We start from the raw sequence: 14,579 nt of genomic DNA on the forward strand, positions 1-14,579 counted from the left end.
CACTGCCATCATTAACTCCCTTATCTTTCCATCCACAGCTCTGAAGACCGCAGCCTGAAGATGTTTGACCACTAAGTGCCACGCCCTCTGGGACCAGCCTGACAGAAGTCGGGGGTCTCCCTTTGACCCCGGGACAAGAGAGAGGCAGAGCAGGGGGGATCTGTTCATCCTTAGAATGAAAAGAAGATAAATGGCCAAAAATCAAAAAGTATTCTAATGGAGGATTACCAATTTGGCACTCCAGCCTTTGAACCTGTGCGCCTCCAACACTTTATATACTGCAGGTCAGAGCGCCCCCTAGTGGTCTCTGGTGAGTCACCATACACTCAGAGAGCCAAGACCTCCTTGGCCTCTCAAGGGACAGAGTGGTCCTACAAGACTGACAGGGAGGTGACGTGTCCTCCATCGGGATGCTGGTGGACCTGTCTGGGTCACCTTGCAGCCACATGAGGTCTAGCGCCGCCTGGTGGTGCCTGTGCTCTTACACTTGTACGGTTGGTGGCTTTTGTTCATGAAACATCATTGAAATGATTAAGTATGGCAAACATTCGGCGCCACTGCAGACCACCAACATTTTAGTTTACTGGGAACTTTACAGATTTTCAGCTGAGTTCCATCCCCACATCCTGTCTGCTAACAAAAAGGCGAGTTGGGCCCCCTAAGATGCCCCAGTTCAGTGGCCCCCCAAACTACAACATACCTGATATGTCTCCAGCGGCCGGCTCTCCATATTCAGGTCCCACACTTTTACAGTAAGGTAGTCCCGGGTCATCATGTACCGCCCGCTGTGGCTGAACTTGACGTCCGAGATGGAGGAGATGATCTCGGAGAAGAAGGACCTGTTACTGGGGTCTTCAGGCTCTTCGAAGACTGAGCAAAAGCAAGAAGGGGAGGGGGGAGCAGAAAGGACTGATTGTGGGACAGCAGGGACACCTCTGAACAGTTCACTTAGGGCAGTGAGGGGACCTGCTGTGATATAGCGCCTTTCAACATCAATGCCAGCACCTTCCCATCATGCCTTGCAAGAAGCCTCATTAGTACTGCAGATGAGGTGACTGAAACTGGGGTCACACAGGAACTGTCACCTTGTGATTTGCTCCTTAGCCACCAGAGGGTCACACTTAGTGACATCTTATGTGTACACCACCTGAATATTCACTCGTCTAGCAGACATGGAAAGATGAGACGACAGGAATGGGGGGAGATAAAGTAACATTAAAAGGCGCTATATAACTAATAGATGCATAGAAAAGGTGGCATACTAGATGGATATTAAAGTCAAAATATAACAGGCAGGCCTGAAATTAGATATAATTAGATAGATAGATAGATAGATGAAAGGCACTATATAATAGATAGATAGATGAAAGGCACTATATAATAGATAGATAGATAGATGAAAGGCACTATATTATACAACAACAACAACATTTATTTATATAGCACATATTCATACAAAAAAACGTATCTCAAAGTGCTTTACAAAATGAATAGAAAAATAGAAGACACAATAGATAGATAGATGGATGGTGTGAAAAGTGCTATATAATAGATAGATAGATAGATAGATAGATAGATGAAAGGCACCACAATACAATGAGTGAACAGACAGATATGTAAGGCGCTATATAATGAGATACTTCTGAAAAGCCACTACACGATAGACAGACTGATTAAAGGCACAATTTAGCCACATCTCCTGTTCTAAAAATCATCACATGAGAAGGCCTGTGGGCACGTGTTGACCTCATAAGGGCGCTGAAGTTGGGGCAGCTAGTGCCGACTCAGGTCCTCTGTGCCCCACTTGACCGTTTACTGAACCTGCCAGCCATTTTGGTCAGACACAAGGCTGCGGACACACCCTGGACGGGACGCCACTCTGCTATGCTGTGAGATTTGCCTTCTTATACATTAATGTCTAAACCCGTTTTAGCCAGTATGGAGTCATGGGGGCTGCAGCCCACTCTGGTAGGACTGGCGTGGAAGTAGGCACTGACATGGCACAGTGAGGAGGCCCACCTGCACATGCCACGCAGATGGTACGTGAGATCTGCACCACCATACCGCGGTTGGCACGTTTCCCCCTCGGACCCCCCGGACACTTACACTTGGAGTGCTTGTCACACAGCGCGGCGGCCCTCATGTCGCACAGCCGAATGGTTCCTTTGCTGCTGCTGTACACAAACGTGTTGCACTGGTTTGGGTGAAACTCGGCCGCCGTGATCACCTCGGTCAGCTCCTCCATGTTGGCCGGTTTGATGTCCACAATGTCTGACGCCGAAGATCAGGAAAACAAAGTAAACCCCCCAAGGTCAGGAAGGGAGAGAATTAACAGAGAAAGTGACCGGAATGGGAAGACGCAGATTTCGGAGAACTTCAAGTGGGCACCTCCATGAGACTGATATCATGCTAAATGACAAAGTGCCACGATGTCACAAGCAGGGGACGTCACGCCTTTGGTGTTGTGAAGTAAAGACGCTATATCCCACCAGCAACATAATGGATGTGACAGTTGAGCAGGGACACCTGTGGCACTGGCAAAGTAGGGGTGGCTTTAACAAGTCTGGACATACTGGAGACCCCCAAACACCCCACCCCCACCTTGCTAATCAGCCTGATGCACGGAGGGTCCGCCACAAGCTTAGTCAGTGAGAGGCAAGGGGTCTTCAGTCCATCTCAGTAAACCGCTAAGCCACACTGGCCAATAGGAATGAAGAAGGTCCACATCACTCCTTCCTGTCCGCCGCCCGTCAATGAGATGACGCCCAAAAAAAATCAAAGACCACCGTGCACTGCGATCAAAGCCAAACGCCAAGAGGAGAAATTAAGACAAAGAAACAAAAACGAGGGGTCAGCTCAGCAACTGCAATGTCCTCCGCCGGGATTGGCACTCAAAGTGCCACAAGCGGATCAAAGGGCAGGACTGAGGGGTGGGGCCGGGCCATCTGTCCCGCCCACTGTGCCAGCCTGACCGCCTTACCCTTCTTGAATGACTGAAACTGCAAGGCGTCCCTGTGGCAAACAATGCAGAGTCTGCGCTGAGCTGTTTATGTGTGCAATGACATCGCGACTGGCGGACACGTCAAACGGGACAAAAAGGTGGTCCGTAAGAACAAGGCGGGGGCTAGGATTTAGAAAAAAGAAAAATGAAATGGAAACCAAAGCAAGAAGGTGGCAGAGACGCTACAGAGCTGAGGGGACACATGAGGGCAGGCGATGCCCGCTGGCACCACAGCACAATGGGGAGCTGCAGCCAACAGAGACGAGGAGGCACAGTGGGGCACCTATGGGTGACTAGTGCCCACCGAGATGGTACATGGGGACAACAGTTCTCTAGAAGACGGTCAGGATCATCCCCCTAGGGTCACTTGTTGAGTTGGTGGGCACTGGTGATGATGGGTCGAGCTTCACGGGAACTGACTGGCATGACCAAGAGCTCCGTCTTCACCAGGCTGAGCTGGAGAGGAGGCGCCTTCACCCACACTGAGGTATCAGTGAGACAGGCTGACATTCTAGCTGACACTGGGTGGTCCTCAGGTGGAAGAGACAGGTGCAGGCAATCCATGGGACAGGATGACGGGGGTCTGCCGAGGAGGTGTTGACCCTGTACCCATCCTTGGGGTGCCCCCTGTGCTCACCTGGTGCACCTTGACATCTCATAAAGTACATTCAGAAGACGTCGCTACCACTAAAAGGTGAGTTGGGGACACTGGTGGGAAAGAATGAAGGGGGGCTTGTTAGGAGGACTGAGTGGTCCGAGCTGTGAGGGGACACTCAAGGAGTCGAGCCTTTCATTTATGTGCGCGTCTGCTGACTTTGAACAGCTGGTGGCCCACCACTATATACACATTCTCATCTGCAGACTTTAGAGGGGGACCCCTGATCATCTGAGAAGCCCCCCCATCTCCAACATGGGACCAGCAACTATCTATCTAAAATGGCCCCAAATGTTAAAGCCAAAAAAAAAAAACAAAAACCCAAACACTGGAACAAACAACTGAGAGACGAAAAGAAATGACGTAAAAAAACGAGAATCGTAAACCTCTAACAACGGTAACAATACGCACTCAGACGTCACCTGATTCTTCCCGATTACCCGTACGCTTTCGGTAAAGTCCACGACAGCCAAACCACTGCGTTAAGCAGACAGAAAAAGTGGGAATGGACTTGACGCAGGAGTCTTTTCTTATGGACGACCGCAATCAGGCGCGTTCAGCAGTCGCACCTCCTAACGTCGTGATCACCTATCATCCGTCCGACGCCTCTGTCCAACATGTTAAGTGCAGGGGGTTCTGTTCCTTTTGTTTTCCCCACTGAAGCCACAGGCGCGTCAAGTCACACGTGGTGGCAGAAGTGGGATTTCAGTCCAAAGCCTTAACCTCCACACTGCCTTCCAGTAATTAAAAAAAAACAAAAAAAAACGCCAAATGATGCGTACAGTTAGGAACTCAGCCCTCCTCATACCTGAATGATCATCGGCACCAGAACTGACGTCCGCCGTCTTTTACGAAATTTCCGGTTTCTCCCATTGATTGACGCCATGACTGTTAAGGGACAAATAAGTTGCCCAAAGATTATAATGAAAGAACAAAAGAGCAGGAGATGGCACTGGAAACGCGACACAAAGTCATAAGCAGGAGATCAAGATGGGTGGAGACAACGAAAATCAAAGGTCAAAGGGCGTAAGTGAGAGTCAGAGCCACACCAGGGTCTACTGGGAAATCAGCGGACCACACTAAACTGAACATTGTTTTTTATCTTGTGAGGGGACAGTTATAGGGAGTCGCACTCGTAAGACCACCTCGAGGGCTCAGTCCAGGTCTGTAATAACCTGCTGAGACAGGAGGGGGCGCTGCCGAGAACGCCATCATCTCCTTCTTTTCCAACTGTGCCATGGAGCCACCCAGTGAAGGTATTAAACTCCGCCCCTTCCCGTCCAGCCACCGTAACGTCCCGGAAGGAGGCGTCACTACCAGCCTGAGCTCCGTTACGGTGACTGCAGACTCCGTTTGTTTCTGAGATCCCAATCCGTTTGTTTCATTTTATTTTTCCAGGCAATAAAAGGGACCACTCAGCTGGGGCCTCCAAATTTTCTCACTGAATCCTGACCTGTCATTCCTGCACCCGCCCACAAACCTTTTATCGCCACAATGAGGTCATGTGATACGTCCCACAGCATCCCATAAATAGCACAAACGAGTCATTAGCAAAAAAATCGACTTTTTACAAACAAAATCAGAATCAAAAATAAACAACGTAAACGTGCGGTGCGAATCCAAAAACGCGCGCCACATAAAACCCACCGTTACTGCAACGGCTGTGCCAGCGTGGCCCTGGCGTCTGCCGCACAAAGGATACTGAAGCTCCTGTTGGTGATCTCCAGGTTCCACAGGTTGATCCTCAAGTCATCGGCCGACATGTACGTCTCGTAGTCACTGTTCACCGATATCGAGTTGATGTGATACGTGTGCGCGTTGGAGAAGACCCGCCGCGGTGTGGCCTCCACCATCAAGTCCATGGGCTGCAGAACAGGAACCTGCAAGAGGATGACAGAGACGGGTAAGTGGCAGCGGACTGGCAAAGCCTGGAGAACGGGGTCAACTTGAGAACTGCAGTGTCGCCCTGGCGTGAATAGAGGTCTGTGGCATGACATTCAGCTGGGTAACATGCCACTGCCAGGACTCCTGGGGATATTTGGGCATTTGGCAGCGAATCTGTATGGGCACCACCCCTCCTTTGCATCCTCCTTATTGACTGGCGTATCTCAAACGCTCTTCTTACGAACAAATCCTCACACCAGGTAACTGACCTAAAATGACATGTGGCTCGTCCAAGAGACTCAGGACTCACAACGTGATTGGCACCGACTAAAAAAAAATAGACTGGCGCTTTAGATTTGGAACTTCATTCCAGCATCAATGAAAGCAGCTGGCAGCACTAACTGATAACAGCTCAGAGGTCTGGGATGTGCCACTGCTACCACCATCACTCCTGGGCACAGCAACCACCTTCCCTTGAATCCTCCCCACTGGCCTGATATGGCATCGGGTTAACGGGGTAGCACCACTAAAGACAAAAGTTCTCAGTTCCAGAGAATTGTGCCAAAGCGTCAGAGGAGACGGCAGGTGGCACTTAGTGAAACTGGCTCGGAGGTCTAAGATGTGATCAGGTGGTCTTATCACCTTAGGGAGGGTCTGAATAGGAGGATCACTCCCCACAGTAAAGTACATCCTGGTCTTTGGGACTGGCATGTCGACCTGGCAGTGGCAGCTTCACCCTGATGGATTAGGCTTGTCCGAGTTGCCAAGACAGGTCATGTGGACTCACAACATGGAGGGCACACTAGGGGGGGCACTGAAAACACAAATCAGCTTACCTGATGTAACATATGATCATATTATTATCAGCATCATTATATTATATAGTGCCTTTCATATCTATCTGTATGTGCCACATACATACTTGTTTATCTATCATATGTATTATATAGTGCCTTTCACATCTATTTACCTGTTATATACTGTAATGCATTTCCTGTCTATCTAACTATGACATAATGTCTTTCATATTCATTCATCTATATGTTATACAGCGTACGTATTTCCTGGGTATCTCTCTCATATAGTGCCTGTAGTAGTCACATGGATAGATATGAAATAGACTGATACAGTGCCTGTTATGTATGTCTTATATAGTGCCTTCCAAACGTATCATTCTGTGTAATAAAGTACATGTCATATGTCTCCTGTCTAACTAATATAGTGCCTTTCACATCTATCTAACAGAGTATACTTAACACCTATCTATCCATCCTTCTTTTTCAAATCCATAGTATTTTCCATAGCCCGTATACATCATTTTTCATATTTCTCTTACATTGCACCTTTCATGTTGGTTTCTTGCACATAGCTAAAGTATTAATGCTGTTCTGTGTGCATAGAATAGTTCAGTGAAATTCTCATTCGCATATTCGACTGTCACACAACACGTCATCGCTCTCTGGGCTGTGATAAATAAGAATGGATTAATAGACGGAGCTCCGTTAAAAAATCAGGGGTGCTGACTGGTATTATTAAATCATCCTCTTCATCACAGGCACCATCATCACTGTAACCCTCACTCTACGTGTTCTCCTTTGTGTCTGCTTATCTTACACAGTCTCTCTCTAAAGCCTTTCATAGCTCTCTAAATATTATATATGGTGTCTTCCATACAGAGCCCTTCACATCACCCCTCTAATATAGCGCCTTTCATGTCTCTCTCTTGTATATTTTGCCTTTCATGTCTATCTATCTATTATACACAGCACCTTCTCTATATACCCAGTATATACTGTATATCTATTACATATAGCGCCTTTCTCATCTGTCAATCATACAGTGCATCTGGAAAGTATTCACAGCGCATCACTTTTTCCACATTTTGTTATGTTACAGCTTTATTCCGAAATGGATTAAATTCATTTTTTTCCTCAGAATTCTACACACAACACCCCATAATGACAACGTGAAAAAAGTTTACTTGAGGTTTTTGCAAATTTATTAAAAATAAAAATACTGAGAAAGCACATGTACATAAGTATTGACAGCCTTTGCCATGAAGCTCCAAATTGAGCTCAGGTGCCTCCTGTTTCCCCTGATCATCCTTGAGATGTTTCATTGGAGTCCACCTGTGGTCAATTCAGTTGACTGGACCTGATTTTGAAAGGCACACACCTGTCTATAGAAGGTCCCACAGTTGACAGTTCATATCAGAGCACAAACCAAGCATGAAGTCAAAGGAATTGTCTGTAGACCTCCGAGACAGGATTGTCTCGAGGCACAAATCTGGGGAAGGTTACAGAAAAATGTCTGCTGCTTTGAAGGTCCCAATGAGCACAGTGGCCTCCATCATCCGTAAGTGGAAGAAGTTTGAAACCACCAGGACTCATCCTAGAGCTGGCCGGCCATCTAAACTGAGCAATCGGGGGAGAAGGGCCTTAGTCAGGGAGGTGACCAAGAACCCGATGGTCACTCTGTCAGAGCTCCAGAGGTCCTCTGTGAAGAGAGGAGAACCTTCCAGAAGGACAACCATCTCTGCAGCAATCCACCAATCAGGCCTGTATGGTAGAGTGGCCTGACGGAAGCCACTCCTTAGTAAAAGGCACATGGCAGCCCGCCTGGAGTTTGTCAAAAGGCACCTGAAGGACTCTCAGACCATGAGAAACAAAATTCTGTGGTCTGATGAGACAAAGATTGAACTCTTTGGTGTGAATGCCAGGCATCATGTTTGGAGGAAACCAGGCACCGCTCATCACCAGGCCAATACCATCCTACAGTGAAGCGTGGTGGTGGCAGCATCAGGAATTGGGAGACTAGTCAGGATAAAGGGAAAGACATCAGGAGGAGACATCCTGGATGAAAAGCTGCTCCAGAGAGCTCTTGACCTCAGACTGGGGCGACGGTTCATACTTTCTGGATGCACTGTATTATCTATCTAGTATATACTGTATAGTGTCTTTCATATACCTCTATTACACACAGCACCTTTCCTATCTGTCTGTTATATATAGCGCCTTTCTCATCTGTCTATCATACATAGCACCTTTCATGTCTGTTATATGCAGTCAGTCAGTTATTATCCAACCCGCTATATCCTAACTACAGGGTCACGGGCGTCTGCTGGTGCCAATCCCAGCCAACACAGGGCACAAGGCAGGAACAAATCCCGGGCAGGGCGCCTGCCCACCGCAGGGCACACACACACCAAGCACACACCAATTTAGTAGAATCACCAATGCACCTAACCTGCATGTCTTTGGACTGTGGGAGGAAACCCACGCAGACACGAGGAGATCATGTAAACTCCACGCAGGGAGGACCCGGGAAGCGAACCCAGACGGGTCTCCTAACTGCGAGGCAGCAGTGCTACCCACTGCGCCACCTGTTATATATAGTGCCTTTCATATATATCTACTGTATGTAGTGCCTTTCCTGTATGACGGCTGTATATGTTGCCTTTCACGTCTGTCTAACATCTGGAGCACCTTTCATATCTGTCTTGTATATAGCGCCTTTCACATGTACCTCTCTCTTGTATATAGCGCCTTTCGTATATATCTTTCTACTGTGGTGTGTTTCATTTTGGTCGTCAGTCTTCGCAGGCTTTTGCGTTTTCTTATCGTTTTCTCCGTGCGTGTTTATTTAAGGCCACCGACACATTGGGCCGACATGCCAATTCCCAGCCTGCCCGGTGTAAGCGTGGCCACGTGTGACAGACTGGCCGGCCACACAGGTTCGGTTCCTTCCTGCCTTGAGCTGCAGCAGCGAGTGAGAATTGCGATGTACACACGGCAAACGAACCGCCACGAAATGACAACGGGGATGAACAGGCAGACCAGTCACACCGCCCGCCGTTTCTTACCCGCAGCATGGTGATGGTAGAAGGGTCTCGAATGCGGCCGTCATCGTCCTTGAGATTGTAGCCTTCTGGCCTCCTGCCGCGCTCGCTGACCTTCCATAGCTTCACCGTCTTGTCTGTGGAGATAGAGAGCTGTCAAGAGCCGTCAGGCGCGGACCGGTTTCTTTGCCCAGTCGGGCTGGCAGCGTCGTTTAGGGCTTACCGTTGGTGGAGAGCAGGAAGTAGGCGGCGTTCTGCTGGGGCAGCCATCGGATTTTGTTGATCTTCTCCTCGATCTCCAAACTCTTCAGGTAATCGAATTCGGGCTCGTGGCTCTGAAAGGTGCTGTAAACATTGTACTCCCCTCGCCGGTGAGGCTGGTTTTTACTCTGGACAGAGGGGGCACAAATAAATAAATACATACATAAAAACAAACTTTTGATATCCACAGAAACCAATGAAAACAAAATGAGCCAGCGGGCACAGCTGAGTGGCACACACATTGGGACCCTGAGCTCTCCTGTGTGGACTTGGCATGTTCTCCCTGTTGGTCATTCACATTGGTGACCTCAGTGCACGGGCACCATGTGCATATGCCAACTGATTAGATGGGTACACCATCTGGGGCCATCACAGGGTTGGCACTGCTGGTACAGTTTTTGGCCTTTTATTGACATAGCTGCTTGCAGAAAATGAATGACTGCAGGTAATGTAGAGATTCCTACCAGGGTCCCGGGTTCAAACCATTTGCTGTGTGGGGGTCTGCATGTCCCCCCTACGGCCCAGTAGGCTCTTTGGTTTCCTCCAGCACTACAATGATAAAGGAGAACCCATAGTGAGATCCCATCCTCCTTGGTTAGCTTTACAATTGGTAGGCTGTGTGTGTGTGTTAAATTGATCCTCTGCGTCCGAGTGAATGACAGTGCGTGCCCCGTGATGCCCACAGCGATGAGCTCCTGTCACCCTATTAGGAGGCAGCAATTAAATGTATGAATAAAAAGCTGCCATCCTGGTGTTCCACAGACCTCCTTGGTTCAGTTGCCATCTATGTGGAGATGGCATGCTCTCCCTGTGCCCCTGATAAAACTACTTGCAGAAGACGAATGAATGCCCGGGTTCAAACCCTGTATGGCGTCTGCATGTTCTCCCTGTGGCTTGGTGAACTTCTCTCTTCGGGTTCTTCCAGCACCATAAAGAGGTGTGTGTGTATAGGAACTCTAAACCCACCCTACATGGGCGACTGAATGTGATGCCTGCTGGGATGGGCACCTGAGACCCATTCAGCTAACACCAAATGAATGTGTGGATAAACGGCTGCCATGGAAACCCCCGGAAGCTCGAGGGTCCCAAGGTTCAAACGCTGACCCTGCTGTTTGTCAGATTCTCTGCTTGGCCTTGGGGTCTCCTGTGGCACCATGGAGATGTGTGTGTGTATTTGTTAGGTCAATGGGTGACTTTAAACTGGAAGTGAATGGCAGTGTGCCCAGCGATGCCCGCTGACACAGGCTTCTGCAGGTCATTTATTGCACCTTCACAGACTCTTCGGACTCCTTCACAACGCCGAATATCGAGGAGCAAGGAAGTGAGGGCAGAAGTTTAGGAATTTTTGAACGACACCCCCTTGACTGGAGCACTGAGACCCCCTGCTTTGGCTCAGGTGGCACCCATCCTGTCGACCGCCGTTGAGATGTTTGGAGTCCACTGGTGGGTAATTCACTGACTGGATGGAATCGAAAAGACGCACACACCTCTCTGTAGGAGGTCCACCAGGTGGGCACATAGCGAGCCAGGAGTTCAGAGAGATGGCCTGCCAAGCACAGAGACAGGGTGGCATTAAGCAAAGATCTGAGGAAGACTGCGGAGCTGAAGGGTCCCAAGAGCGAGCACAGTGGTCTCCCACATGGCCACACTGGACAATCACAGAAGGAGGACCAAGAAACTAATGGAGTGCCCAGGGGACCTGCATGGAAACTTCCAGAAGGGCGGCCACCACTGCAACACTTTACCAGTCTGGGCATTACAGTACAGTGCAGAGGCCAAAATGGCAAATCTTGAGTCAAAGACACATGGAGATCTGCTTGGCATCTGCAAAAAGGAACCTGCAGGACTCGCCAACTGCGATAAACAAGCTCCTCTGGTCTGAGGAAACCAAAATTAGGGTCACATCTGCAGGAAACTGGGTGCCAGTCATCACCTGTGCACTGCCACTCTAGGGGTGAAGCAGGCTGGTGGCACTCAGAGACCGCAGGGAGAGATGAGGGCCAAGTCCAGAGATGCCATCAATGAAGGTCTGCTCAGAATGCTCTGGACCCCCGGGTGGGCCAAACGGCCACAAAGCAAAGACAACACAGGAGTGGCTTGGGGACAGCGCTGGGAATGGCCTTGAGTGGCCCAGCTAGAGCACGGACTTGACCGTCTCTAGACAGACCTGACAGCAGCTGGCCACTGGCAGAGAAGAAGGGCACAACACCCCAAATCCAAGTGTGTCAGGCCTGTGGCGTCAAACCCGGGACCACCCCAGGCTGGAGTAAAGGGTCAATGGGGTATCTCTGTTTTGTAATGGAAAGGCACTAAGGGTCCCTGGTCCTGCACTCCGTTCTCAGCCTTGTCACTCTCGTTATGGAGATGGCACGTTCTACCCGTCTCTGTGACTTTCCTCTGCCATCCCACAGCAACACCTGCCAGGGTCTCGGGTTCAAACCCTAGCCTGACCAATCACTTGATGGCATCTGCACCTTCTCCCCGTGGTCTTCAAAGTGGTGTCATTTGGGTGGACAGGGGACTCTAAATTGGCCCCATGTGGGTGAATGAATGAGAGTGTGCCCGGCGATGCCCGCTGGGATGGACTTCTGTCAGGAAGCAGTGAGTGAACGTCGGAATACAAAGGGCTGCCATCTTGGTGCCTCCACTGAGTTCTCAGCCTAGCTGGTCTACGTGGGGGGTCTGCGTGTCCCCCTTGTGTCAGTTGTACGACTGTGCTGGATATCAGAGATTTGTAAGTCGCTTTGGAACAAAGTGCCTGCTAAGAAAATAAAGTAAAGCCAAGGCAATAAAGTCCAATGGGGGCTCAGCATTCACAGTTTAGCACCCCTACACCCCCCAGTATCCACCTGCCGCCCCGCCCAGATACACAACCCACTATCAGCCCGCTTGCTTTCCATTAGCATTCCCAAATTTGGGAATAATGCAGGCCATTAGGGGTCTGTGAGTGCATTAGAGGGAGCGTCTGGACTCAGCGGGCAGACACTTACATGATGGAGGGGAGGAGAAAGGGGGGATCACACTCTAACCCAAGTCAAAAGACCACCGGACGCCATTCAGTGCCACTTACCTCCTGCTCGCGCTGGAAGATCACCACACGGCCGCCCTTGTCTCCAGTCGCCAGCAACTCCCCTGTGTGGTTAAATTCAACCGTGGAGATTATGTCAGCTGAAAGACAAAAGCATCAGAAGGGGGGCGTCAGGACCACCGGCACACTTCACAAGTTCAGCCCCAGGCCCAAACATAACCTGCAGGCCAAACACATTTTCTCAGGTTCTGTTCTGAGCGGCCACTAGATGGAGCAGCCCTGCCGTCGTCAAACTCGATAAAAGCAGTGGGCATCTCAGGGACACAAAGCGGCGGCTCGGCAAGTGACGGTGACAGGAACAACAACTTTGGGATTTGAACCTGGAAAGGCCACGGACCCTCACCTCAAAGGCAGACCACCCCGCCATCACCTCATTACTGTGCCACTGAGGATTGATAAAGTGCCACCTATCTATGTCTTTGACCTTATATAGCGCCTTTCACGCTTTTCATCTATTGGCTGTGTTGCTGCCGGAGCAGGTGAGTCCCCTCCGGGGGTCAATAAAGTTTGAATTTGTACGCCGCATGTCTCTACAGGACGCCCTTATAGTGTATATAGCTCCTTTCAATGAAGTGCCATCTGTCCATATAAATCAGCCTGTGTGTCCATCTGTCCACCTCTACCATCCTGAGCCTCCCTCTCGGTCTTATAGAGCTCCTTTCATATCAGTGTGTTACGTGTAGTAGCCGTCGTTCATTGTCACGTGTGCAGATACTTTCACGTCCAACTGATGTCACCTTCTTCAGCACTGCCACTGTCACCATTATTAGAGGTTTATGACTGTCACACGTGCAGAGCTCACTCGTTACCAACCAACGCTGCTTACCCAGAGTGGGCTCGTGTGTCATCTGGCGTGACAGTCCCAGGACATGGTGGCAGCTCATTGCAGAATAAGGATTTGGGGGGGACACGTCTAACGTCACCAGTCCGCCTACCCTGCATGTCATTGGACTGTGAGGAGTAATGCAAAGATGCAAAGTCCACAGAGGGAGGACGTGGGACGGTGGGACGTGAACCCCAGCCACTGCACCATCACTGCCACTCTATTATATAGCGCCTTTCACATCTATCTGTCCTTTATAGCGCCTTTCATATCCATCTATCTAATGAGACCCACTTCATATCCGTCTAATGGAGCAGCTCTGTAGCCTTCCACGTCAGCCCAGTGGAGTATTTCACTTTTATATAGTGCCTTTCACGTTTCTCTTATATAGCACCTTTAACATCTACTGTATTTAGCAAATTTCTTGGTTGATGCATTTCACACCTATCTGTATAGAGCACGTTGCCAATGTCTCTACTATCTACCTGTCTTCACATCCAGTGGCTGATTTACGTATGGGCAACATGGGCAGCGCCATGCTGAGAGTGGCACAGGGAGTCTGCACCCAAAAATTCAGAATGGCGATTACAGCCTGAGCTGGTCGATGCATTAGGGCCACCGATTATGAACGTTAAGTGTGCGTTATGTACACGGGACGACACGACGACCATGGGAGGGGGTCTAATACTGACTGCCCTCTATGGGCACCAAGGGACACTGTGGGGGCACCTAAGGGGTTTTGACTGGCACTGTTCACCTAGATCTCTCTAAGATGGCATACTGTGTGCAAAATGGTCGGCATGTGCAGCCATCTTCCCAAAGATTCCTGTCTGAAATTAGGGGATGAAAAACATGAGCAGCACCTTTGGGGAACCTTTAGATTGGTATCATGATATGCCCAAAGGGACAAAAAGATATGTGTGTGTGTGTGTGTGCTGCACATTTTACTGTATGCATATATACACATATATAAATATATACTGTCAATACAGATTACAGTTATCATTACCATTATATCATGCAATGTCC

General features: G+C 49.4%; 1 protein-coding gene across 4 annotated transcripts in view; it reads right to left on the reverse strand.

Annotated features, from left to right (window-relative positions):
• The window catches only part of LOC120543019 (serine/threonine-protein phosphatase 2A 55 kDa regulatory subunit B beta isoform), a 198,856-nt gene that overhangs the window by 6,559 nt on the left and 177,718 nt on the right, over window positions 1–14,579 (reverse strand). For all 4 annotated transcript variants that reach the window (XM_039775835.1, XM_039775836.1, XM_039775837.1 and 1 more), the window contains 6 exons: window positions 12,710–12,807; window positions 9,602–9,767; window positions 9,403–9,515; window positions 5,359–5,536; window positions 2,107–2,271; window positions 701–870 (listed from right to left, as the gene is read on the reverse strand). In XM_039775835.1, coding sequence (XP_039631769.1) covers window positions 701–870; window positions 2,107–2,271; window positions 5,359–5,536; window positions 9,403–9,515; window positions 9,602–9,767; window positions 12,710–12,807 — 890 coding nt within the window. The remainder of the gene's footprint in view (window positions 1–700; window positions 871–2,106; window positions 2,272–5,358; window positions 5,537–9,402; window positions 9,516–9,601; window positions 9,768–12,709; window positions 12,808–14,579) is intronic.

This window comes from Polypterus senegalus, chromosome 13 (genome assembly GCF_016835505.1).
Source record: "Polypterus senegalus isolate Bchr_013 chromosome 13, ASM1683550v1, whole genome shotgun sequence".
Taxonomy (NCBI): Eukaryota; Metazoa; Chordata; class Cladistia; order Polypteriformes; family Polypteridae; genus Polypterus; species Polypterus senegalus.